Source organism: Felis catus, chromosome B3, assembly GCF_018350175.1.
Source record: "Felis catus isolate Fca126 chromosome B3, F.catus_Fca126_mat1.0, whole genome shotgun sequence".
Lineage (NCBI taxonomy): Eukaryota > Metazoa > Chordata > Mammalia > Carnivora > Felidae > Felis > Felis catus.
Window position 1 is genome coordinate 38456253 of NC_058373.1, and position 23969 is coordinate 38480221.

Sequence of the window (23969 nt, forward strand, 5' to 3'; positions counted from 1 at the left end):
TACGTTTTAGGATAATTTATTACGCAGCAATGGATAATACACACGACTTCTCAGAGCATTTAATATGCTAATGTAAATCTCCAAGAAAGAAGATATACAATGTAACATTCCCCTTAGTTATCTGGCCAAGGAAGCCTTCTTTTCTTGAGTTTTCTCAAGAGAGAAAACGGATTTAATATGGCTCTGGTCCTACAATTAAATGTGACTTTTAACCCTGATCTGTCATGAGCTAGTCATTTGCCCTTCCCGAACCTCAACTTTTCCCTTTTATAGAGCAGAGAGAAACAACCTGCCTTTGCATAAATCATAAATACAACCCCAGATGGCCTAGCTCTGAGCTCTTTGGTGAGGGGTGGGAGGTCCTAAAAGGAGCTTCACCCTGGGGCTCAGGTGGGTTTCCCAAGGTGGTAGGTGGGCCTGAGGCCCACTGTCTGTCTTTCTTCCTCAGGCCACTTCCCCACAGTGCTGAGAATCAGTGTCTTCTAGCTTGTGCACAGTTCAGAGATGGGAGGCATGGACCTGAGCCTCCTCCATCAGACTGGGAGAGTTTATCCAGGATGGACGGCCATGTACCCTCCCTTCCCCCCATCCTGTGGGCACACCGAAGCCACGGGCAGGAGGGAACACCAGAACCTTCTCTGTCCTTAACAGTAAACACATGCCCCTCCTCCCTTGTCAATTTAGCCCCTCTAACTCTTTATCTGGTAAAAGACTGAAATCAAGTTTCAGTGCGCTGGATGGGCCAGAAACCCACCGAAGCCCTGCATGTCCCTCGCTGTTAGAAAGAAGACATTTAAAAAAAAAAAAAAAACCTATAATGTGAATACTTTATTATCAACGAGTGACTGGTATTAGCTTTTTGTCTGGGCATTAATATTTCAAAAACCATACGCCAAACCCAGGCTTCTCCACCTAGCTCTGCTGTATCATTTTCTTAAAAAATAAAATAAAATAAAATAATAAAGAAGAGGAGGAAGGAGGAAAGAAAGAAAATATATTTGTATTGAAAGAATTATAAGCCAAAGTGCGTCTTTCTTGTTTTGTCCATATACACACATTGCACCATACATAAATAATTACATTGTAAAAATGACTCCATAATTACAAGTATAATATATATTTCCATATAATATATAAAACTTTATATTAAATCTAGGTAGATGATATTGGGGGGGGGGTCTCGTCCGTGGTCGGCTGTAGGGGGGCGGGTTGTGTCTCTGGGCGGCGGGGCAGGCGGCCGCCGCTATCTGTGGTTGTTGAGGAGGACCTCCAGCCAGCAGGGGCAGGAGGTGATGAACTGCCGCGAGTAGCAGGGCCCCCAGCCCTTGGCGAAGCTGATGCGGACGCTGTTGGGGTCGTAGGGGCCGTCGGCGGCGTCGGGCTCGGGCCCCTGCTGGAGCAGGCCCGAGCGCTCGAAGTCGAACACCTTGATGGAGTAGCCGGGCGGCACCTTGCGCACCACGAGGGCGCGGCCGCCGGGCGCGTCGAGCGTGGGGGAGTTGACGAAGATGGGGTGCTCGCCGCGGTTGTAGGCCCACACGCCGTCGGGCTCCTTGCTGAGCAGGATGCCGAAGCCGATCTTGCTGCGCGTGCGCCGCACCGACTCGCTGCGCTGCTCCAGGTTGAGCTGGCCCAGGCAGAAGCCGCTGCCCTGAGGTAGGTCGTAGAAGATGCTCACGGCCTGGTCGTACACCGCGTAGAGGCGGCCCACACGCGTCCGGTGCTCCCAGTAGGCCACGCTACACCAGTGGCTGGGCTTGGTGGCATCCGGAGACATGCTGGCGTCTGCGGGGCAAGCACAGGGCAGGGGGAGCGTTAAGGAGGGGGGAGGGGGACGCAGCACTGCTGCCTGGACCGTGGGGGTCGGGGGGGGGGGCGGTTTGCAGCATTCAACAGACATGCGGGCACCGACCACATGCCAACTTGTCCTCAAGAAACGTAACTCACAGCAGAACGGCCCCCTACAGGCGCAAAGGGGGAAAACAAAGGTTACGAGCCTACGCAGAAGGCAAGGCGCCTACTGTGTGCTCGGTGCTAAGGCTACACAAACATGAACCATGCTCGGCCCCTGCCCTGTAGACTTTTCCAAGCTCCAGCTAGCAGGAGACGGACAGTCCTCCCACACCCAAAGGAAGGGCTGAACACAGAGCACCTACAATGTTCCAGGTACTGCATTTCTGACCCTGTCTGACCTCACTGGGTCCTAATCACTCTGTGAGGAGACCACCTTCTCCTCATTTTCCGGATGAGGATCCAAGACACCAGCTGCCTGCCCAAAGGCCACAGAGCTAGTGAGTGGCCCAGCCAGGATCTGAACCCCGCCAGTCTAAGCCTCAACCTGAAAAGAGTGGGGTTAAGTCATCAGGGGACATTTCCCCGCTTGAAGGGGACTCAGGCACAGCAAGGCACGATGGGGTAGGGGAGTGGGCCCCCAGAATCCCTTCCAACCCCCAGAATGTTCCCAGCCTTGGTCTTGAGCATGATGCCTAGTCTCCCAGTCACTCCTATCCCCCACCCCTCGAGGTGGCTCTCTTGGCAGGAAATGTAGATTTTCACCAGAACTGCAGCCCCTTCTGTGAGAAAGAGAAGCTGAGGTCTCTAAGTATTAAAGAAAATTGCCCCACAAGGGCTCCAGAGTTCGCCAGCTCTTGAAGATGTGTGCTGCTCCTCTCTGGGCCTCAGTTTCCCCAGGGACAGGAAAGGGGTGGCCTGGGTGACTGGGATCCCTTTCCCCTGCAGCTTGAAGCATTTCTGCACGTCTGGATGAGCAATTTCCCGATACCAGACCTAAGACCACCCAGAGGCCAGGGCCCGTCTTGAAGGGCAGCCCCGTCTTTGCTGCTGTGTGTGGCCAGCTTCTCAGATTCCGAAGTCTTTTGACATCTGGTCTTTCCTTTGAGCTCAGAGCTCTGAGTAGCAGGTGGGCATCCATGACTGCCCCGTGATGCGACATGTTCCCACATACCCCTTGGATGGGGCTTACGCACAGAGGGGAGAAAGTTCTCCTGAGAATGTGACGGGAACGCAGCAAGGTGCTTTATGGCATGGCTCCTCCACGAGAAACTGATCAAAGTCCAACCAAAGCCGAGGAAGAAAACACTGCTAACAACTTCATTCAGGAGCCGGGGTGAGGTCAGCTCTGTCTGCCTTCGGCTCAGCCCCGCCTAGAAGCCCCAGAGCAGCAGGGTGACAGGGCCCCTCACAACCTCTTATGCGCTGGGAGGCCCGCCTAGCCACCTAGCAGGAAGCTGTCTACCCGAGAGGCCTCCTGCAGGCTGCCAACTCTGCTGAGGCCGTGAGCTGGGCAGAGCCCCAAAGGGCGTGCCCCTCACCCTCTGCCTGGTGTTAAGGTCCCAGACATGGGTCCCCAGGCCACTCCCTGACAATGTATTGATTTGCCTCATAGTCTCCATCCAGGCCCTTCCTGGTTTTTGCAGGCTGATGGGAGGTGGGGTGGGGGGAGAAGAGACCCTGATCCTTGCCCTCAAGTGATTTACCCCTTGGCCAGTAGGTAGAGAAACAGCTCTAGCCTGTGGTGCCACAGGGCAGGCACTAGGCCAGTCCCAGCAGGTGGACGGTCAGGAACACTCCAAGCCACGGACCATCTCTCCGCCCATCCATCTGGCACAGGTCTGGGGAGTTCCCGAGAGCCAGGAAAGCAGTGCTGTCCCAGCCTGGCCACGAAACCCCAGCACCGGGCTTCTCACGACCAACGACAGCGCCTGGGGTGCACTGGACACAGAGGTGGGGGAGCAAAGGCTCTGTGCCTGGGGAGTGTTGGGTGACAGGACGAGCAACACACATCACCAAAGACCTTTCATGAGCTAGGCGCCCTCTTCACAACAGCCTCGGTTCACTCCTGGTCCCACCCCATTTCACAGGCGAGGAAACTGAGGCCCAGAGAGGTGCCGTTAACTGGTCAAGAATACACACGAGTGAGTGCCAGAGCCAGCATCCGTGCCAGGCCACGCTCCGGGCAGACTCCCCAATGAAACCCATGCACTAAATAAGTCCCTTCCCTTTTCTAAGCCTTAGTTTCCCTGTTTGTAACCAGGCTGCTCTCATGGTCTGAGTCTTGGAGGTGTTTAGCTGGTGAGTCACTTCCCGGCCCACAAATGAAACACCTCACTGAGTGAGGGTTACTGCTTTCCCCCCCACCTTTACAGATAAGGCTCAGAGGCCACCCAGTCATAAAGTGGCGGCTCTGCCCCAGGGTGTAGCGACTCCATTGCAAAAGGCAAGGGAGCAGTTTGACAGTCAGAATGTGTGTGTGTGTGTACGTGTGTGTATGTCTGTGTGTATGTCTGTGTGTGTGTGTGTGTGTGTGTGTGTGTGTGTGTGTGTGTTGAGGGGGGAGATTGAGAGCAATGGAACTGGGTGGGGGGAGCATTTCCTGCCCCCTTTCTCAGCTCCTCCCACCCCAGCCAAGCCAAATGCCCCTCATAGTTACCCCCACCTCATCAATACCCAGCCTTGCTCCAGCACTCCTCAGGGGGATAGGATCCTGTGCTTGGGGGATGAACCCCACAGAGCTGCCCTAGGCCCTGGCCTGCCCCAACCGTCTGGCTCAGGGACAGTGCCTGGGTCGGGCCTCACCTCCGGCAGTCTCTCTTGTTGTGCAGGCTGGGTAACACTTATCACACCTGGCCTCCTGGCCAAGTTTTCCAAGTTCCAGGAGATGGACTGCTGCCTCCAAGAAGCCCTCTCTGATCTCTCCCTCCCATGTACCTACAGTCTTCAATGCAGCCACTCCCTATGCCTGAGCAGGTGTCTGTGCTGTTGGTCAGGGCCCCTGGCTGGTCTAGACTTTCACAAGTCGATACATTGCTTAACAGAGGGATTGTGAATGTACGGGGTTCCTACTGTTTTATTTTGTCACGTGCAGACTTATTAAAAACCCCAAGACTAGGGTGGCTGGGTGGCTCAGTCAGCTAAGTGTCCAACTCTTGGTTTCGGCTCAGGTCATGACCTCACGATTTTGTGAATTCGAGCCCCACATCAGGCTCTGTGCTGACAGTGCGGTGCCCACTTGGGATTCTCTCTCTCCCTCTCTTTTTTGCCCCTCCCCTACTCGTGCTATGTCTCTCTCAAAATAAATAAATAAACTTACCCCAAAACCATCTGCTATCACTAGCACAAAAGAAAGTATAATTTGATACTGATAAAATAGATAGGACCTAAATCAGAAATGTAAAAGTTAATATGATTAGAGTATAAGAAATTTTCTTATTTCTTTCATCATGGACCAATGAAAATGTAGTCCTAAGACTGGCTTCTGGGAACCACTAATTGAACTGAATGTCCTTGTGCCCCAAAGATGGCACCCCGGGGGGTACAGGGTGACTCATCCACACACGCACACACACACAGCAGCAGCAGGTAGCAGAACTGGGACCCAAACCTGAGACTCCAGAATTCTAATCTAATGCTTGTCCCATGAGCCAAAGGGTTTCAAAGTGAGACAGACCTGAGGCTCTTACCACTGACTGTGGCCATGGACAAGCTGCTGTGTCCCCAAGCCTCAGTCTCCCCACTTGTAAAATAGGCTTCTTCATAACCCATAAGTCCATCTTTGGACTTTTCTGGAAACTCCAGCAGCACATCAATTGGGTGGGTGCAGAAAGAAGCAGCTGTCTGTTTATTGGCCCCAGCACTGGTGCTAACCCTTCAGAGGCCAGGGCTCCTTAGGGGTGCCAGGGGTCATGACCCCAGGTCACCACCACGGGAGGTTACGATAGGAGAGCAGATGGCAATGCCCCTCACAGAGTGTAGAGCACTGTACTGGTGTGAAGGTTTAGCTCCCAGCCTAGAACCCAAGGGTAAAGAGAGGTGCCTCATATGCAGAGGAACGACAAATGGAGCAAGGAATGACTGAATGTCTAGAACAAAGGCGAGTGCCGCTATGGCTCTGTACACACACACACACACACACACACACACACACACACGGATTCGGGTCTCATGCAGCGGGACCGACACGAGCTGACGTGTTCTCTGCCAGCAAGACGCCAGGCCCCCCAAACCTCTGCCCTCCCCACAGTGATGGGGCCCCACCCCACCGCCACGCTTCTCATCCTCCGTAGGGCTGCCACTCAGGGCGCAAGGGGACAGTCTTTTGCAGAAGATCTTTTTCTCCTCGTGGCTCCAAGGCTGTGGTCCCGCCATCAACCTAATTAGGAACCAGCTCCTTAATTGCAAATAAATACCAGGGAGTCAGACCCGAGTGAACAACATCAAAGATGACCGCGCTCTGACCGAAACTCCTGCTCGCTACCCCCTGCTCGGGACCTGGCCTAGTTCCCAGCCAGACTCTGGGTCCCGGCTGGGAGGGCTCTCAGGGGAGGAGGAGAGGAGGGACACGGTCTGGGTCTGGCGCTATGTCTGGGGCAGACCTGGCAGAGTGGCCCCAGGCTGTGGGGGAGCGTGTCAGGGTCCAGGCTTCAGGCCTGTATCAGGCAGCTCATCTTCCTTCTCCTGGCCTCAGGCCTCCCGTCTGAACGATGAGCTCGATGAAAATTGCTGCAATTTAGTGAATGTTCACAGCAATTCTACTTGCAGTCATCCAAACTTGGCAAGTAGCTCAGTTGTCCATCAACAGGAGAATGGATGTCATGGGCTGAGTATTTGTGAACCCCCAAATTCATGTATTGAAATCCTAACCCCCAGTGTGATGGTGTTTGAAGGCGGGGCCTTTGGGGGGTGATTAGGTCATGAGGGTAGAGCCCTCATGAATAAATGGGATTAGTGCCCTTACAAGAGAGACCCAGGAGAGCTACCTCACCCCTTTTGCCCTTCTGAAGGCACAGCGAGAATATGTCCATTTGTGAACCGGGACTTGGGCCCTCAGTAGACTCCAAAACTACCAGTGCCTTGATCTTGGACTCCCTGGCCTCAGGACCCGTAAAAAATACACGTGTGTGGTTCAAGCCATTCAGGTTGTGGGATTTCTGTTACAGCAGCCCAAACAGACTAGGATAAGGGATACACAAAAATAAGGTACACCCATACAACGGAACACGACTCACCAATCAAAAGGAACAAACTACTGAAACATACAACACCGTGGATGGATCTCAAGTGTATTGTGCTAAGTGAGAGAAGCCAGACACAGAAGATCTGCTGTTTGTTTCTATTTATATCACATTCTTGAGTAGACAACTAACCTCCGGTGATAGAAATCAGAACAGGGATTTACCTCCAGGACAGGGAAGGGGCATGGGGGAACATTCTGGGATGACGGAAATGTTTCATATCTCGATCGGTCCAACGGGAACTCGGCTGTACTAACTGTCAAAAGTCATTGCCTGTACACTGAAGAGTTGTGCATTTCGTGGTAGGTATGACGCCTTGAAAGAAAAGGCAGGGAGTGGCAATGCGCTGCTCAGCCAGCTCTCTGTGGCTGTCCTGGAGTGGCCTCAGCAGGGCTCTGTGGTGGCCCAGGGGACAGCCCCTGTGTTTCCAGACCGGGCAGGGGCGGCCCGGCCTCAGCGGTGCCTACATTCCTGCCACCAGAGGGTGGTGGCCGCCTGTGGTGGGCAGGAGGAGCCGGCCAGCCACAGGCCCTCTCCCCTGCGCAGGAGCCAGTCCCTCCAATGGTTGGCATTCCTTCTCCTTGGCCTCTCTGCCCCGTGAGTGTGCTGTGAGCCCAACGTGTAATTTTGTGGGGGTGCTGGGGCACCAGGAGCGCCGACTGCAGCCTGGGGGAGGCGGGGAGAGCTGCAATCCCAAGAAAAGCCTTTAGCTTCTTCGAATCAGCAGTATTCTGTCAAAACACAGGGCAGGAGCGTTCCTGTGTGCTCCCCCGTGGGCTGCGCGGTCCAAGAGCCTGAGCACACGCAGTGCAGCTTGTTTTCCTCGTGATCCCCCCCCCTTCCTTTTGGCCAAACTGCCTTGGACCTAGCCATCCTGTGAAGGGAACCAGAGACGTGCCCCGATTCAAGCCTCTGGTCCCTTAGACTCGAAGAGAGCTAGACGGGGAAGGCTCAGAGCATGTGCAGGCTGGGCCCCGAGTCCTCGTGGTCTCCAGAGGCCTGGCTGGGCCGCCCATTCTCCTCCATGTTCAAAGCCGCTGCTACTGCTTCACACCCGCGTGGGGCCACAGCAGCCTCGCTGCGTCTCCCGGGGCTGGACGGAAAGGACAGACCCAGCCACACCTCAAATGGGCGCAAAGCAAGGGCAGACAGACCCAGACCCCACTGAGAGCCGGGAAGGGAGACTCAGAGTCCCCGAGAGGTGAAGTGACTCGCCCAGGGCCACCCAGTAAGTCGGTGGCAGAGCCGGAGAAGAGCCCAGAGGCTGGTTTTTCCAATCCCCTCGTCACGGGCCACTCTGGGGCCTCCTGCCCTCCTGGAAAGCTCCTTTCTTCTGTCCCATGTCATGCCTGTGGCTTCAAGTTCCCGTCCAACCGGCAGCTTTTTCATCCACGGCTCCCGGGCCTGGGAGTAATTACGTGGCCCTGCATCTGGTTAACCTAACACCCCTTTAAAAGCCTTGTTTGCCCATTAGATAAGTAGTTTTTGTTATCAACCTTAAGGGGGGAAAAGGAGTTTCCACTTAACCTTCCTTTGTCATTTTAAGCTGCAGAAATGGCTTCAGGTTTTGCAGCGAATCCAGAGATGCGGCATTAATTAGAGGCTCTTTTTTTTTTTTTTTTTTTCCTTTGTTAAGGGAGGGGGGAGACCCGTCCTTTATCCACTGGGCTCTGGCAGTAAAAGCAGAGAAGGAATGTGCACGGGGCCATGTTAATGGTCAACAGCTTAGAACGAGCCTCTCTGCTGAACTCTTTCCAAAAGCAGGGCCCAGCTGACAGGAGTTTCCTCTTATTCGCTCCCACTCGCCCCTCCCCACCCCCCACCTCAGCTCCAGCACCTTTGGCTCCTAGAGGAAGCCAGGCTTCCAAGAGGAAGTTCCTAATCGGTCATTACATCACGGGCGGTCTGGCCACCGCTGCCGCCTGCACAGGGTCCACCTCAGGGGCCTTTCAGCTGCTGGTCTCTGGGGCTGAGGACCGCGCTTACCGCCACCTTCAGACAGTAGGCCAGCCAGCTGCTCTGCTGGGTTGCGGATTTTTACCCCCAAGACAGGGATGAGATGGGAGAGCCAGGGGGGAATGACAGCAGGGAAAGAGGGAGGCCACGAAACACACAGTCCAAAATTCATGATTTTGCAGGTGGAAAAACTGAGTCCCAAACAAGTAAAGTGGCTGCCCAAGGTCACCGTGGAAATTAGCCATACAGCAAGGTCCCATCAGGTCTCCTGCACGGGGCTGCGTTAAGAATACAGGCTCAGGAGCACAGCTTCCTGCATGTGACTACCAGCTTTTGCCACTCATCAGCTGTGAAATCCTGGGCAAGTGACTTTACCTCCCTGGACCTCAGCTTCCTAAGCTGTAAAATGGGAATGCAATCATTGCTTACTTCATCGGGCTGTTGAGATTCGCTTCAAGAGCATCAAATAATGCCTGGTTCAAAATAAGCACTCCAGGGGCGCCTGGGTGGCTCAGTCGGTTAAGCGTCTGACTGCAGCTCAGGTCACGATCTCACGGTCCGTGAGTTCCAACCCCACGTCAGGTCCTGTGCTGTCAGCTGGGAGCCTGGAGCCTGCTTCAGATTCTGTGTCTCCCTCGCTCTCTGCCCCTCCCCCACTCACCCCTCTGTTTCTCTCTCTCTCAAAATAAACATTAAAAAAATAAAGAAAAAAAAGAAAATCAAAATAAACACTCCATAAATAATAGCTATTATTATTTCTACTAATATTACCACCGTACAGTCTTATCCCCTCTATATCATTTATAGAAATTGTGTAATGGATTGAGTCGGCTATATAATTCATAAAGGTGTTCACATTAGGTAATAATATCTACAAAGATAAGATATGCCAAGGGAGTTAAGAATCAAGGGGAAACGGCGGTAGTTGTAGTAGTAATAGCAGTAATAAAATAAGCCAGCCAATAATAGTAATAATCAATAATATACCAGCCAACATTTAATGACCAAAAGTCAGGCAGAATATGAAGCACTTTAAATGCACTATTTCCACATACTGTCGATCCTCAGTCATTCCCATTTTAAGATGAAGGAACCGAGGTCCAAAGGTCAGGTTAACGTGTCCACCGCCCTGAGCTAGGAAGTGACAGAGCTGGGACTTGAGCTTCACGACTATCTAGGCTTAGAGATAGGAGGAGGTCTGCAGGGTGATGGCACAGGCCCTGTGCTACAACAGCCCAGCCAGGTCCACTCCAAGCTGGCGCAGGAAGGCTTTATAAAGACTGGACGGTAAAAGGGGTCCTTGGATGTGGCAATATGGGGGCCACCTCCCCACCACCTGCTGCCCACCTTACCATTACCAGGAGGGCAGTGGCGTTTTCAGAGAGCGTGCCTTATCACAGCTACTGATGGCCCCCCATGAAGTCCCGCAAACTCATACACTTTCTTGGTTTCCAAGGATAGTTTCTCCCATAACACCCCTCCAAAAGCCAGTGAGCATTTCTTTTTTTTTTTTTTAACTCTTTTTAATGTTTATTTATTTTTGAAAGAGAAAGACAGAGTGTGAGTGGAGGAGGGGCAGAGAGAGAGGGAGACACAAAATCTGAAGCAGGCTCCAGGCTCTGAGCTGTCAGCACAGAGCCTGACGCGGGGCTCGAACTCCGGAACGATGAGATCATGACCTAGGCTGAAGTCGGACACCTAACCTACTGAGCCACCCAGGCGTGCCCCCACCCCTCTGTGAGCATTTTTTACATGCTGCAGTAAGAAATGGTGGGTGATCTTGGGAAAGGGCTGGGACCTTGGCTGGGACCCTGGCTGGGTCCCTGGAGGTGTGGGGAGGAGCCGGGCGCTCTGGGCCCTGCATCCATTCTGTCTTTAGAAACCCCCAAGTCCAGGAGGTAGAATCATCCCCTCCTGGGGGTGAACAGACCCCAAGATGGAGGAGCCACACAGCACTGCAGCGTGGGAATCCTGTCTGGCTGGCCTGACAACACTCTCTGCTGGCCCTTCATGCTGCCTCGTCTGCTCCCTCTGCTCTTTGGGGTGGTTCTCGGAGCGCCCGCCCTGGATGGGTTGAGGAGGGATGGGGGGTGTAAGGACAGTCAGCGGCCATGGGCTGTAACCGGCCTTCTCTAGGGAGAGGCCTGCAGGGTCCTGCAGAAGGCGACCTGACCCTGGTCTGCTCGGCCCCACATCTCCAGTGGAACAAAGTGGAGGCCTGGGCTGAGGTGGGTAAGGTTTCCACTCCTTTCATCTTGTGCGGTTTCCAAACAAGTCCTGCAAAGCGAACTCCGAGTGCCCCCCCCACCCCGACAGAAAGCAAGCTCCCACCTGGGCCCTGATACCCACGCCTGCTCACCGTCCCCTCCGGTCTCCCCAGGACCTATGGCCTCAGGGGAGACAGGGAGACCCACCAGAGGAGGACACCCGGGGCCCCGCTGCCAGCAGATCCAACTAGCCCTGCCGCCCCAACAAGACTGTTCCGGGCTCCCTGCACTCAGGGAACAGTGGCCTTTCTCCCTGGGCCTCGGTGCTCTTCTTACAAACACTCTGCGGGCAGCTCTAGGCTCTGAGAGGCACCCCAAGGCTGCCAACAGACTGGGGGACCAGGCTCTGCACCAGTAACACTGGTGTACCCGCCTGGACCAGCCTGGCCTTCCTACAGGAAACCCAACCGCTTAAGCCAGAGATGAAGACCCCAAGGGAGCAGGGGAGGGCCCGAGTCCGGGTGGGAGAATTCTGTGGACAAGTGTCCCGCCGGGGCAGAGACAGCGATAAGCGGCTTATAAAACCAGACCACATTTTCGAGAGGGAACCAGTTTCTGCAACAAAAGCCTCTGAACTTTGCTCCCATTCCAAGTCCCCTTTTGTCTTATCACAAAGTCAGACTCGGAATACGTTTGTTTGTTTTCTTACCCAGAGACCTGCCAGGGTGGGAAAGCCTTGCTTTTCACGTTGCCCCTGGAAAGATTCTAAAAGAACACTATTTATGCAAGATAATAAAGCTGGGTACCTCGGTCCCCAGGAAAGAGGTGGCAGTTTTGAGAAGGGAAGGAGCCCCCAAATCCTCCCTGCCTGCAGGTGGCCACTGCTGATGGCCAAATCCCCAAATTCACACCCAAACCAGGCCCCTCACTGGCCTTCGGGGTTCTTGGTCGGCTGAGCCTGGGTTTTCATCTTAAGGTGCCAACATTCGTTGACTCACTCCAACCTTGACTTCCCTTGACAGAGAACAAAATCGGCCAGTTGGAGGTGCGGATGGGGATAGCCGGGGCATGCGGCAGAGGGGCAGGGATGCTGGCTCGTGGCGGATGGCGGTGTGCTTTGGGGAAGCCCATCTCTAGGCACATTCCTGCCCTGCAGCCTCCCAGAGCTGGGACAACTGGGGGCACCTCTACTTTTCTTTTACTTCCCAAATACAACTGGAGTTTTGCTGGCAAGCCTCCTGCCCCAGACTTCTACTTGGACCCAGTGTAAAGCCATGAAAGCAAAGTACCTCAAAACTGCCCTCAATCAGCCTGTCTCCGCTCTCAGGGGCAGGAACCCATCCTGGTACAGAAACATCCCAAGGGATCATCAGGAGAGGCCCCCACAGCCTCACCCCCTTGAATCCCTGGACTCACCATCTCCTGCCATGGAGGTCTCTTAGCTCCCTGTCCCTCGAACACCCCACTCCATGTGTACTTTGTGCACCCTACTCTCGCCTGATCTGTCAGGCTCCCGACACCACAGGCCGTGGCAAGGTGAACTATTGCAAATCCAGGCAGCTCCATCCGGGTGTCTCCATCTCTCAGTGCCAGGACCAGCTACACGATTTGGGAACTCAACACCAAATGAAAATGCAGGATTCCTTGTTCAAAAAGTATTCAGAGTTTCAGTGGTGAAGGTAGAGCATTAAAGTGAGCAGAGGCCCCTTCTGAGCGCGGGTCCTGAGTGAAGCACAAGTCACACACCAACAAGGTGGCCCTGCTGGAGTGCTGGTTTCTCCTTGCAGAGTACCTCGCTCGAAGGGAGTTAGTGAAGGGCCTAACAACAGTGTCCTCCTCCCATCCCGCCGCTGGTCAGCCTCCTGCTCAACCGTCAAGACCCCGATGTCACCTCCTGCGGAAAGCCTTCCTCAGTCCTGGGGCGTGACCACATTCTATCTGATGCTGTCAAGAGGGCATGTGTCTCCGCCCTGTGCACCTGCATGCAGGCTTCCCTGAGACCCCTCCTCCCCTGGGACTTGGCACTGTGAACCTGACAGGGTGCTCTCAACAATGGGATGCCTAATGGATTTAACATCCTAGAGCTGAGAGGGCAGTTGGGAAATCTACGGGTTCTCCCTGGGTTTGAAAAAGGTGAGCAGCAGCATCCTTCCCATCTAACAGGTGATACCGATGCTGATGCTCAATGCTTGGAAGCCAGGACCCCAGGCAGGGAGGAAGGGGCGTCGCTCCCACCTGCTGATCCTCATGATGCAGCCTGACCAATGGAATCCCAGATGAGCTCACTAGGTGCAAGCTGTTTCAGCGGCTAAAAAAAAAAAAAAAAAAAAATCGCCTACAGCCTACAGTCATCTGTCTGGCAGCGGGGGTGGATTTAGCTTCTCTGGCTTGCTGAGTCTACCAGGGTGAAGGGAACAGAGGGCATGGCTCTGAACGGAAGAGCCAAAGAACAGGGTGGGAGGCTGGTTTTCTTATTTGCAGAGCTCTCAAAAATAAGCCTCGTCTAACACCAGCCTGTTAATGTTTACCAACAAGACAGTTTGACCTTTGCAGGTCAAACACACCTGCCTCATTTGTTTAGGATAAACACCCCAAAATTAAAGCACCAGGAGCAGGGGCATTCGGCTCAAAAATAATCCTCCCATTAAATCCTTTTCTTTAAAATATCTTTTTGTAACACAAAGTGCATAATCCATGCCTCTTGAGTGAATGCAGAATCCAACTACTGGGTTTTCTTAAAGTGAGGGTTGCCCGAATCATTCTTGGATATTTCTAGAACAAACAGGAGTGCTTTGTAATAGGCAAAAGACTAATATTGACTGGAGAGATCATTAAGCCACAATTAAATACTAATATTTGCTGTAAAGAATGCAGTAACATGAGATTTAAATGTTCCCTGCAAAAACGTTGCAAAATGACCCACCGGCTTGGCAAAAGCTCACCCTTGCGACCAGGTCTCCTGTTTGTGGCTGGGCTACTGTGTGCAGCTTAAAGCAGTTGAAGCTTCTCCGTGTGTCCCTGCCCAAACTCCAAGCTGCCCGTAAAGGGCTGGCTTGTTTGATCTGGGGCAGGAGGTGCAGGGGAGGGAGCCAGTCAGTCTGTGCATCCCGTCAGGCTAGCAGGTGGACACAGTCCCACAAGACCTGGCCCCATGCTTCAACCCTAAGTCCAACACTGGTTCCCGCAGCAGCAGGAGGCCAGGCTTGGTTCCCTCAGCCCCTACAGCCCAAGCCAAGAAGGTGGCTCTGTCCCCCCATCAGTGGTGATGGTGGGATGCTGTTTTTAACCATGGAGGGTTTTCCAATTCTCCAAGCCCATTCATTCGTAAGTGACCCCGTTTTAGGTTACGGATTCTGAAGCTCAGAGAGGTGGGGTGACTGTCCTGTGGTCCTCAAGGGTTAACAAGGACGCAGGATCAGGGCTTGTCCCTGTCTTCTGTCACTGCCTCCCACCAGGCACCTTGGGAAGGTGAGACATCACCTCAGTAACAGTTTTGTATTTCTTAACATAATTCCTCAGCCTGTGTATGAATACACACGGGCACATGCTGCAGGACTCCAGTCGGTAATGCATCAATAACATGAGAGTGATGGTCACAACGGTCAGCTGTGATTCCACCTGGTCTCCCATGGCTAACTTCTCAGCTAAGAGGGGCACATGGTTTGTTTTCCAGGATCCAGTGCATAACCCTTGATTTCTTCTAGAAAAGACGAGAAGCCCAGGGAGACATCTGGGCTGGACCCAACTGATGGCAGTGACCAAGTGCCTTCTAGAATTGCCTCCCCCTACAGAGGGCTGTTTGCAGCCATAGGGACCTGAGTCATAGTGGGAGATAGGAGTGCCTTTCCTGAATCATGGGCAGGCACGAAGGGGGCTGTTGGGGAAGGAGCCTGAATAATTGTGTCTACTCTAGCAGCAGTCTACTCACGCCTGGCACATGTGGGCCTAGCACACACTGGCAGAGCTTTGCTAAACAACGACCCTGCTTACAGTTGCTGCCTGCACCCTTTGCCATCGCTGGGTTGTTCCTGAGGCCTCGTCTCCAGTCACCCCAGGGGGGGTCCAGCTGCTACTAAGCACCTACTGTCTAACATGCAGCATCTCATTTAACCCCGAGAACAATCCCAGGTGTAGTCTTACAGAGGAGCAAATGGAGGCTCAGGGAAGTTTAAGCCCCCTGCCCGGAGTCACACAGCCAATTGGTGTGAATCTGAACCCAGGGCAGCCAGACTCCACACCCACTGTTCCTTCCATTCCTCCTCAAAGAGTGTGTCCCAGTGGGCACCCGGCTTCTAGCCTAGACCCAGCTCCACCGGGCGGTCGGGGCGGTCCCCCTCCCTGCCATCTCCCACGGGTTGTGACTCGTACCTCCTCCACCGGGGCTGGCGCCGGCCACGCTGCACCCCCCCCCCAACCTCCCCCCTTCCAGGGGGCACAAATGGCCCTGCAGGCCGCCAGCGTCTGCATTCCTGGAGCACATGCCCAAGTTGGGCCCACTAAGGAGGATCCCAAGTAATTCGGCCCATAAATCATGGCCATTGTGAATTTCCCTTTTAGCCACAGGCAAAGTCAAACTTTTCCTTCCCCCACTGCAGTTAACCACTCTTTGTTCACTGTATCTCTGCAGTGGCTGGGGGCCTCCGCCTGGCTGGGGGCCAGCCCTCAATTATTAATTAATCTGGGAGGCGCAGGTTGCATTCCTGGCCACCTAACCACTTCCTCCTCCGTCGGTAGGGGAGCTCGCAGGCCAGGCCCCTTTAGTTGTATCACGCGTCGCACAACATCCCAGCCCTATCTTGTGGCCGTAGCTGCAAGAACAGACGCTTAAAACCAGAGTTAAAAATAACAGCAGAAAACCCAAACACACAGAAGTCTCCTTTTCCAGCTCCATCCCCAGCTGGGTGCCACCATCACCATAATACCATGCCATGCCTCGGTTTCTCGTCTGTGCAATGGGGAGACGTTCCCCCGACACGCAAGGCTACTTACTGTCTGTGTGCGCATGTGCAGAAAGGGGTAACTGGTGAGCCCTCCCCTGAAAATTCTCACGAGCCAGAAAGGGAGATACCAAGACTTAGAGCTGAGAGGCCATCTGAGGCTGGGCTGGGCAGGGTGCTGCCTCTAATTCCATTTTGCTTTATCCTGACCGGATTAAGGCAAGTGACAGGCAGGAGACATAGAGCTCAGGTTTATTAGTCATTCAGGCGCCTGCAGAGATGGGGATGAAGAGGGTGGGCCCCTCTTTGGGTCAAGTCTTTGGGAGGTCTTTGCATGAGCAAACACCCCCAGAAATCTGAGGGTCAGCAGAACAAGGTGACCACCCTTGGTGTGAAGGTATAGCCCCGTGTGATAGTGGGATCCAGCCGGGAAATCAGAGTACAGGTCTCCTAAGACCAATGCTGCATCCTTGGACCAAGTAGGATCTTTTTTTTTTTTTTTTTTTTTTAATGTTTATTTATTTGTTTTTGAGAGAAGAGAGAGAGAGAGAGAAAAGGAGAGAGAGAATCCCAAGCAGGCTCCTTACTTAACGGATAGCACAGAGCCCGATGCAGGGCTCAAACTCACGAACTGTGAGATCATGACCTGAGCCAAAATCAAGAGTCAGACACTTAACCGGCTGAGCTACCCAGGCGCCCCCAAGTAGGATCTTTAATTCCTAATTAGAAGTAATGCTGAAAGACTCATGCCAGTGCTGGCTGGCGGTGAGACCAGTGAAGGACAAAAATGGTAGACGAAACACACTTCAGATGATAAAAAAGGATAAACACATATTTGTTGTTGCCGGAAACTGTCATCAAGCATCCCTTGGTCATTTTCCTCCTCTTCTCCTTCCTCCACTGGCCCCATCCACACCCCACAATCTGTCAACTTTACCCAGAGTGTCCACAGGCCAGTCAAGCTCTGGGGACAACACCAGCGGGTACAGCCTAGGAAAGACCTCTGGAATCTCATGCTTTATCTACTCCATAACTTGTCTGCTTTTGATCTGATAAGACAAATGATTTTTTCCCCCGGAGTCTTCACGTAGCGTTGACACTCTGGGGAGGAAGGGACACTTTTGGCTTCCCTTACCCTAAGCACTGAGGCTTTTGGATAAAGCATGCATGCTGCCAAGATAAATTATTGTGCACATACAATAAAGTACCATTAATTAGGACTCATAAATCCAGAGTTTGTAATAATTCCGAAAGCAGCTGGGTTGAAGTTAAAAAAAAAAAAAAAGAGTTTTGATAAACAAATGCAAAATATAAATAAGGTTCAGGAGAACTGTTTATCCTACTAGGACTATATAAACAACTAGCATACCAATTACAAATCGCTCTTATCTGTTCACTCAAGCACATCTCCAAATGACCTCCAATAGGAAACATTACCCGGTTAGCAGCACAGTCTGTGGTATTTGAAAATCACAAAACTCGGTTTCTTAGACAGCAGCCTTTCCAATCACCCACCACCCAATCTGCCTGCACTGGTGAGGAGTCCCTGAGTTGTCACTGTTCCCTTTCCGTGTATCTGGAAAGAAGCCACTTGGACGGCCGAACCCCCACAGGACCCCAGGGTCCTCCAGCAGCCACCCAGGAGGCAATGGAGTCCTCGGCTCTGGCACGCCAAGTTGCCACCCAGTTATCTCCGTACCCATCTTAAAGCAGCAGCGCTTCCTAGGGCGTTGGGCCAGGGGACCCAGCCAACTGGGGCATTTGCACGTGAGGGCAGGTGAGGAGGGGCCCCGCCCCACGTAGAAACCCCTCAGGCGTCAACTGCAGTAGGTGAACCGAGGCCGGTCACGGCCTCCTGGGTGATTTACGAATAAGCCAGGCTCCATGTTTGCTCTCCCTGGGAGGCAGCTGCATTTTCAATTCCAGGGCATCAATACTGTTTTCTGGGGAGCAGGCAAGGTGAGGGGCCCGCAGATAAGCACAGGGAGCATGGGGTGGCAGGAAGAGGCCCCGGGCGAGGTTGGGGAGCCGTCAAGCTGAGAGGGTGTGTTGGTCCTGGCCCGCGAGGGCCAGACTGCAAGGCCCCAGAGAGGCGGGCAGTGGGCCAAGCTGGAAATACCGAGGGCTGCTCCAGCTCAAGCAGACGGCCCTGCCAAGTCGGGGAGGCGGCACTGACGGGGGAATGGCAGGTTCCGGCCGGGCGGGTCCCCAAGGCCACCGAGTCAGGAGCAACCGCCTGTGTCTCCGGGCACGTGGGGGCTAGAGCCGTGCCAGGGAGACCCAGAGCCGCCAGTCTCCCTGGGGTGCCTCTGTCCTGACGCTACCCTGCGGCCCGCCAGCCTAAGGACCCCTGAGGAATGTGGAGCCCCTCCGAGTGGCACTGACCTTGGGCAGGGAGTCAGGCCCAGCCTCCAGGCCAGAAGATTTTTCTTCTCTCCCCACCTTCTGTCTTCTAGCTCTGGAGGGGGGGGGCCAGCCAAGCCCCTGAGACCACTGCCCATGTGGGGCCTGCTGCTACTGGCCTTGTAAGCATTTCAGACACCTCCTGGATGACCAAGACCCTGACAGCATCCACCGGGTGATGGAACCAGCCTCGGAGGGGCTCCCAAGGCTAGCAGGGGCCTCTCTGCTGTGTTCCGTGGGGCAGGGAAGCCAGGCATACTGGTGGATGCTTTTTCTCTGATGTTCCAACTCCTCCACACCTCCCTCCTGGGCTTCAGCAGTTGCTATCAGTTAAGACCAACGAAAACACTGAGGCAAGAGGCTTACACATGCATGCATCCTGCCACCAGAAGGACATTCTGTCACGGACGCCATGGGCTCTGTAACTGACTCACAGTTTGTTCAGAAGGATCTCCATGCATACATTTGGAATCTCAGCATGACTTGGTTCAACCCTTGCCTTCCTCTTGGCCTTTTACCGTCAAACCAGCAGGTGGACCCACTTCCAAAGACTCACCAAGAACCACATCCCAGCAGGTCATTCCTGCCAGCCTGAGCATCTCTTACCTTCCCAACGCGCCCCCCCTCCCGACTGCTCCCACCCAGCCACCAGAGCTGCCCTGCCCAGGCCCCCCCCCCCAACATGTGGAGCTCCACCCTGCAACCCTGAAAGCAAATTCCCTGAGGGGAAAGAGTGGGTCGGATGTTTTCAGGAACCACTCATTGTGGCTTTGGGGTCCAGCCAACAGAAGTACCACGGAGATTCGAGAAGCACCCTTGCTGAGGAGGCTGGGTTTCTCCCTGGCGCTCACTGAACGCCTACTGTGTGCGAGGGCGCAACAACACAGGCTCCCTGGAGGAACCGGTCCTTCTGGGGCGAGGCAAGTGCTGGAGGTCCAAGTGGGGAGCAAATGACAGAGATGTCAAAGGAAATCAGAGAGACTCTTGTTTTTGTAAACATCATTCCTTCTGGTCAGTTCCAAGTTATTTAGTGGGCTCTACACACATATTTTTTTCCCTCAAACCAAAATAGCCCTCCCTAAGACTTCCAGTCTGAGGGGAGTAAAAGAAACAGCATAACATTCTTTGCAGCTGGCCTATAGGAGGAGAGCACCAGCCTGGGCCTGTAACTAACTGCAAGCCTGTGCAAAGCCCCACCCACTGTGAGTTCTGAGGGTCGAGTCCCTGCTCCCCCATTCAAATGGATCCTCTCACCTGGGGAAGCCACCCACCACCCGAACGGGTCCTGTGAACGTCTGGAAGTTGATGGGGGGGGGGGGCAGGGGGGTATGCTACTCTTGGATCGGTAGAAACTCTGAAAATTAGAGTGCCATGGAACATGCTAACAGCAACATCATGCTATTTCAAAGAGCAACTTGGAGGAAGTTAGGGGAAATCAGAGACTTCTTGGGGCACTGCTAAATGTCACTGCTACAGCCCATTCAGCCCAACACCTTCCCTCTACAGAAGGGGAAACTGGGGCTCAGAGAACAGAAATCACTTGCCAGAAGTGAGGCAGCAGGGCCCGGCCTCACAGTGAGGGCTCCCTGTCTCTGAGGAAAGACTTGGTCCTCAATACGACCGGGGCTCAAGGAACAAATAATCCTGACGCGTCTGGCCAACACGAATTATTTTTGCAAAGGGGTCTGTTTGTTTGTTTTTGTGGGTAACAGGGAGAGAGTCCTTCCTCGCTCTGCTGTCAGAGCAACCCCCGCCTCTGCCTGAGAAGCGACCCGCCCCGGCTGGCCGGCACCACCACAGACTCTCAGGCAAAGGATGTGCGTTGCAAAAATGGGGCAAAGTTTCCTATTCTGAAGATAACATTGTAAGACACAGGAAGTCTGTGAGCAGAGCCTGCGTTTCCAGAAAGGTCTCTGCACACCCATTCGCAACCACTTCCATTGTACATGGTTTCTAGAGATTCGAGTCTGGGAGATGGGGGAGGAGGCGTGGGGACAGGGCTGGGAAGGGGTAGGAGTCACTGCCAGGTAAGGGTCCAGAGAGAAGCGGCTTCCCAGTCGCCCAGGCTCCCTGGACCTCCCTGCAGCGCAGACCCCACTCTGAGGCCCAGCTTCCTAACCTGAAAACTAAAAGGGTTAAAAGCGTTTCTCCTACTTTGGGCCCTTGTGTCCAGATTCCCAGGCCCCGCCCCTGGAGATTCTGATTCATGGGTCCTGGGTGGAGCCCCAGGGAATCTATGTTTTCAACAAGATTTAAGAGGCCCCCTTTCTGGCTGATAGGTTATGATCCCACGAGTGGAGGGCTCAACAGCCTGGCATGGTAGGGAGAGGGCTGGCTTCTTTGAGGGAGGAATGACAGGGACAGGAAGGAGACCAAACCGAATGGACTTCCTAGCATTAGACGGACGTGGCAGTCCCAGCGCCAGGCCAGGGGACCGGCAGGGAAGGCGACACTCTGGAGCCACCGCGGATGGCCCTGACTCAGTGCGTCTGGGTGTGTTTGAGGACATAGCCTCGGGTCAGTGTGCACCTCCACGTGAGACTTGGAATCAAGGACGTCGGTACAAAATCCCAGCTCTGTCACTGCCTAGCTGTGTGCAACGAATGGCCTTAGCCTCTCTAGGCCTCGGGTTCCCCATCTGTGAAATGGGATCAAGAGCACCCACAACAGACAGTTGTTGGATGGAGACTTCCGCACTACCAGCTGACATGTCCTGCAAGCTCCCCATGTGCCAGGCACACCCAGTTCCCATAACAACCCTAGGAGGTGATGTGAGGAAGTGCCCCATTTTACAGACAAGGAAGAAACTGAGGTCTCCTAGCCAATCCAAGGGGATGCCGGGATTCATAAATATTCATTCCGACCGCTCTGCTCCCAGTGGGTGTGCGGCAGGCGGAGAAGCTCTCCACAGACACCTCCCACAGGCACTGCCTGGAACCTACGCTGACTCCTGGGGTGTCAGGAGACCAGACGCACCTCTGCCCTCAGAGCTCCGCGTCCAGGGAAGAGACAACACGGCTACAAAAGGGCACTGTAATGCTCATTCATAAATGAGGGGCATGAGGCAAAGAAGGGCGGACTCCGAAATCCATCTAGGGGAGAATGATGGCCGAGCGGGAGGGGGTGTAAGGGATGGGGAAAGAAAGCGCTGCTCCAGGAGCGAGGTACGGCTGGGGCCACGGCACTCAGGCAGAAGAAGACAAGGCAACAAACAGTCTCCTGCGGCCAGATCACACAACACGGAAGGGCGTGTGGAGGAAAAAACAAAACACACAAACAAAAACACCCCAGCATACAGAGGTTGGCTAGGGCCAGACCACACAAGACCTTGAAAATCCAACTGAGCACTTGTGGTGTGGACAGAGGGAGCCACGGAAAGGTGGTGGGCAAGGAGGGTCAGGGCCCTGACAGTTCCACACTGTTTCATGGGTGCACACCCCGCACCTCAAAAGACCACCGGCTCATCAAGAGCAGGAACCTTGGCTACAATTGGGTGCGATTAATAAGAGGAGACAGGTAGACTTCATAAGTGGGAATTCTAGGACTGTACAAAGCCCCCAGTGCTGAAAATATAGAGCTTTTTTCCCTGGTCTTTGTCAAGCCTGTTTAGAGACTACTCTGGTTTTAAAAATCTAAGGGGTGAGTGAAGATCTAATATAGCACAATGGGACAAGCATCTGTGTGTGTGTGTCTATATACATTTATGTATGCATATATATGTGTATGTATGTATGTACATGCGTATATACATGTACGTATGTATATATACATGTGTGTCTGTATATGTATTTATGCATGTACATATGTGTGTATGCGTATGTGTGTATATGTGTATGTACATGTATGTATATATGTATGTATATATGTGTGTATATATGTTTACTTACATGTATACATATGTATCTATGCATGTGTGTATGTGTGTATATATATACACATGTGTGTATGTGTGTGTATGTATGTATGTCTATACACGTGTGTGTGTGTGTGTGTGTACACATATCAACAAGTGTACAGTGTTGTTCATAATTCTCTGGGTCTCTATCCACTGGATCTGTCAACTTCCGAAAGCACTTGCTTCATAGGGTCCTCTTCTTCTGAGGGTTTGTCATATTCTCTTTTAATTTCTATCTTCGATTTAGATATTTCAAAGCTATGCTGTTAGGTATATAAAGGTTCTTGATTATTATATAGGGTACTGACCATTTTAGCTTTGATCTAAGTCAGGGACCAGCAAAAAACTAAATTTGGCCTACCACTCGTTCTGATTTAAAAAAAAGTTCTACTGGAACACAGCCACGCTCGTTGATGGCAGAGTGGAGCGGCGGGGCACTGCGTAGCCTGCAAAGCTGAAAATGTTTATTATCTGGTCCTTTACAGAAAGGTCTGCCAACCCTGGATCCTTACAAAATGTTGCCTTTTGTTCCTTTCAATGCTCCTTGCCTCGAATCCTATCATCTCATACTAATATTGTTACACTTGCTTTCTTCGTGTTTCTTTGTGTGTATCTTTTCTTTTCCATTCTGGTAGTTGCAACCTTCCCCTATAGTTTTGTTGAGGTGTGTCCCTTCTGGAAACCCAGCATACAGCTGGGAGCTTTTGTCACATTTGTTGTCACTAGTGTTTGGACTTGCCATATTATTATCTGGAGTGATTGGGTTTTTTTTTGTTTTTGTTTTTTTAAAATCTATCAAGTTTTTAGAGTAGTTAACTCCCAGGAGGAAAGTTGGGGGGGGGGGGTGCGCAGGGAAGAAAGGAAGACTTCTGCTATCAGTGTATTTTGAATTTTATAGAAAGAGAATATAACTTCATTACTTGTGCAGTAACACATCTTTTTATTTTTTATCTTATTTTATTTGAGAGAGAGAGAGAGGAGAGAGAGTACATGAGCAGGGAGAGAGGCAGAGAGGGAGAGAGAGAGAACCTCAAGCAGGCTCCATGCTCAGCATGGAGCCCAATGCAGGGCTCGATCCTACGACCCTGGGATCGCGACCTGAGCCGAAAGCAAGAGTCGGACGCTCGCCCGACTGAGCCACCCGGGCGCCCCCATTATATTTAATAACAAAAAGGGGTTTGAGGGAACCAAGAGTCATGAACACACAAGGATCCGGATGATGAATTCTTCAGTCAACAAGAGTTCCAGTCACACTTTCCTTCCCACCGCCTCCACCCGCAGACACAAAGACAACAACAACTTTATATAAATGGAGTTTATATAATGCGCAGTTTGCTTCAGGGAGGGTCCCGGCCCTCTCCGTCAGACTGACCAGAAACTGGGAAACTGCTCCCTGAGGTCACACGCGGCCGAGGCGGCCGTCCCTCCCTCCCCCGCTGGCCCCAGCCAGGCCATCTCCACGTTTCCAGAGGGCCCGGTCCCCGGTGCCCGGCCCACTGCGCTCCCTGCGGCTCTGTTGTCTTGCCAGCACTTCCTTCAG

General features: G+C 53.1%; 1 protein-coding gene across 1 annotated transcript in view; it reads right to left on the reverse strand.

Moving 5' to 3' along the window:
- The window catches only part of SMAD6 (SMAD family member 6), a 78040-nt gene continuing 54071 nt past the window's right edge, over positions 1-23969 (reverse strand). The window contains exon 4 of the mRNA XM_023255154.2: positions 1-1785. Coding sequence (XP_023110922.1) covers positions 1244-1785 — 542 coding nt within the window. The 3' untranslated portion in view covers positions 1-1243. The remainder of the gene's footprint in view (positions 1786-23969) is intronic.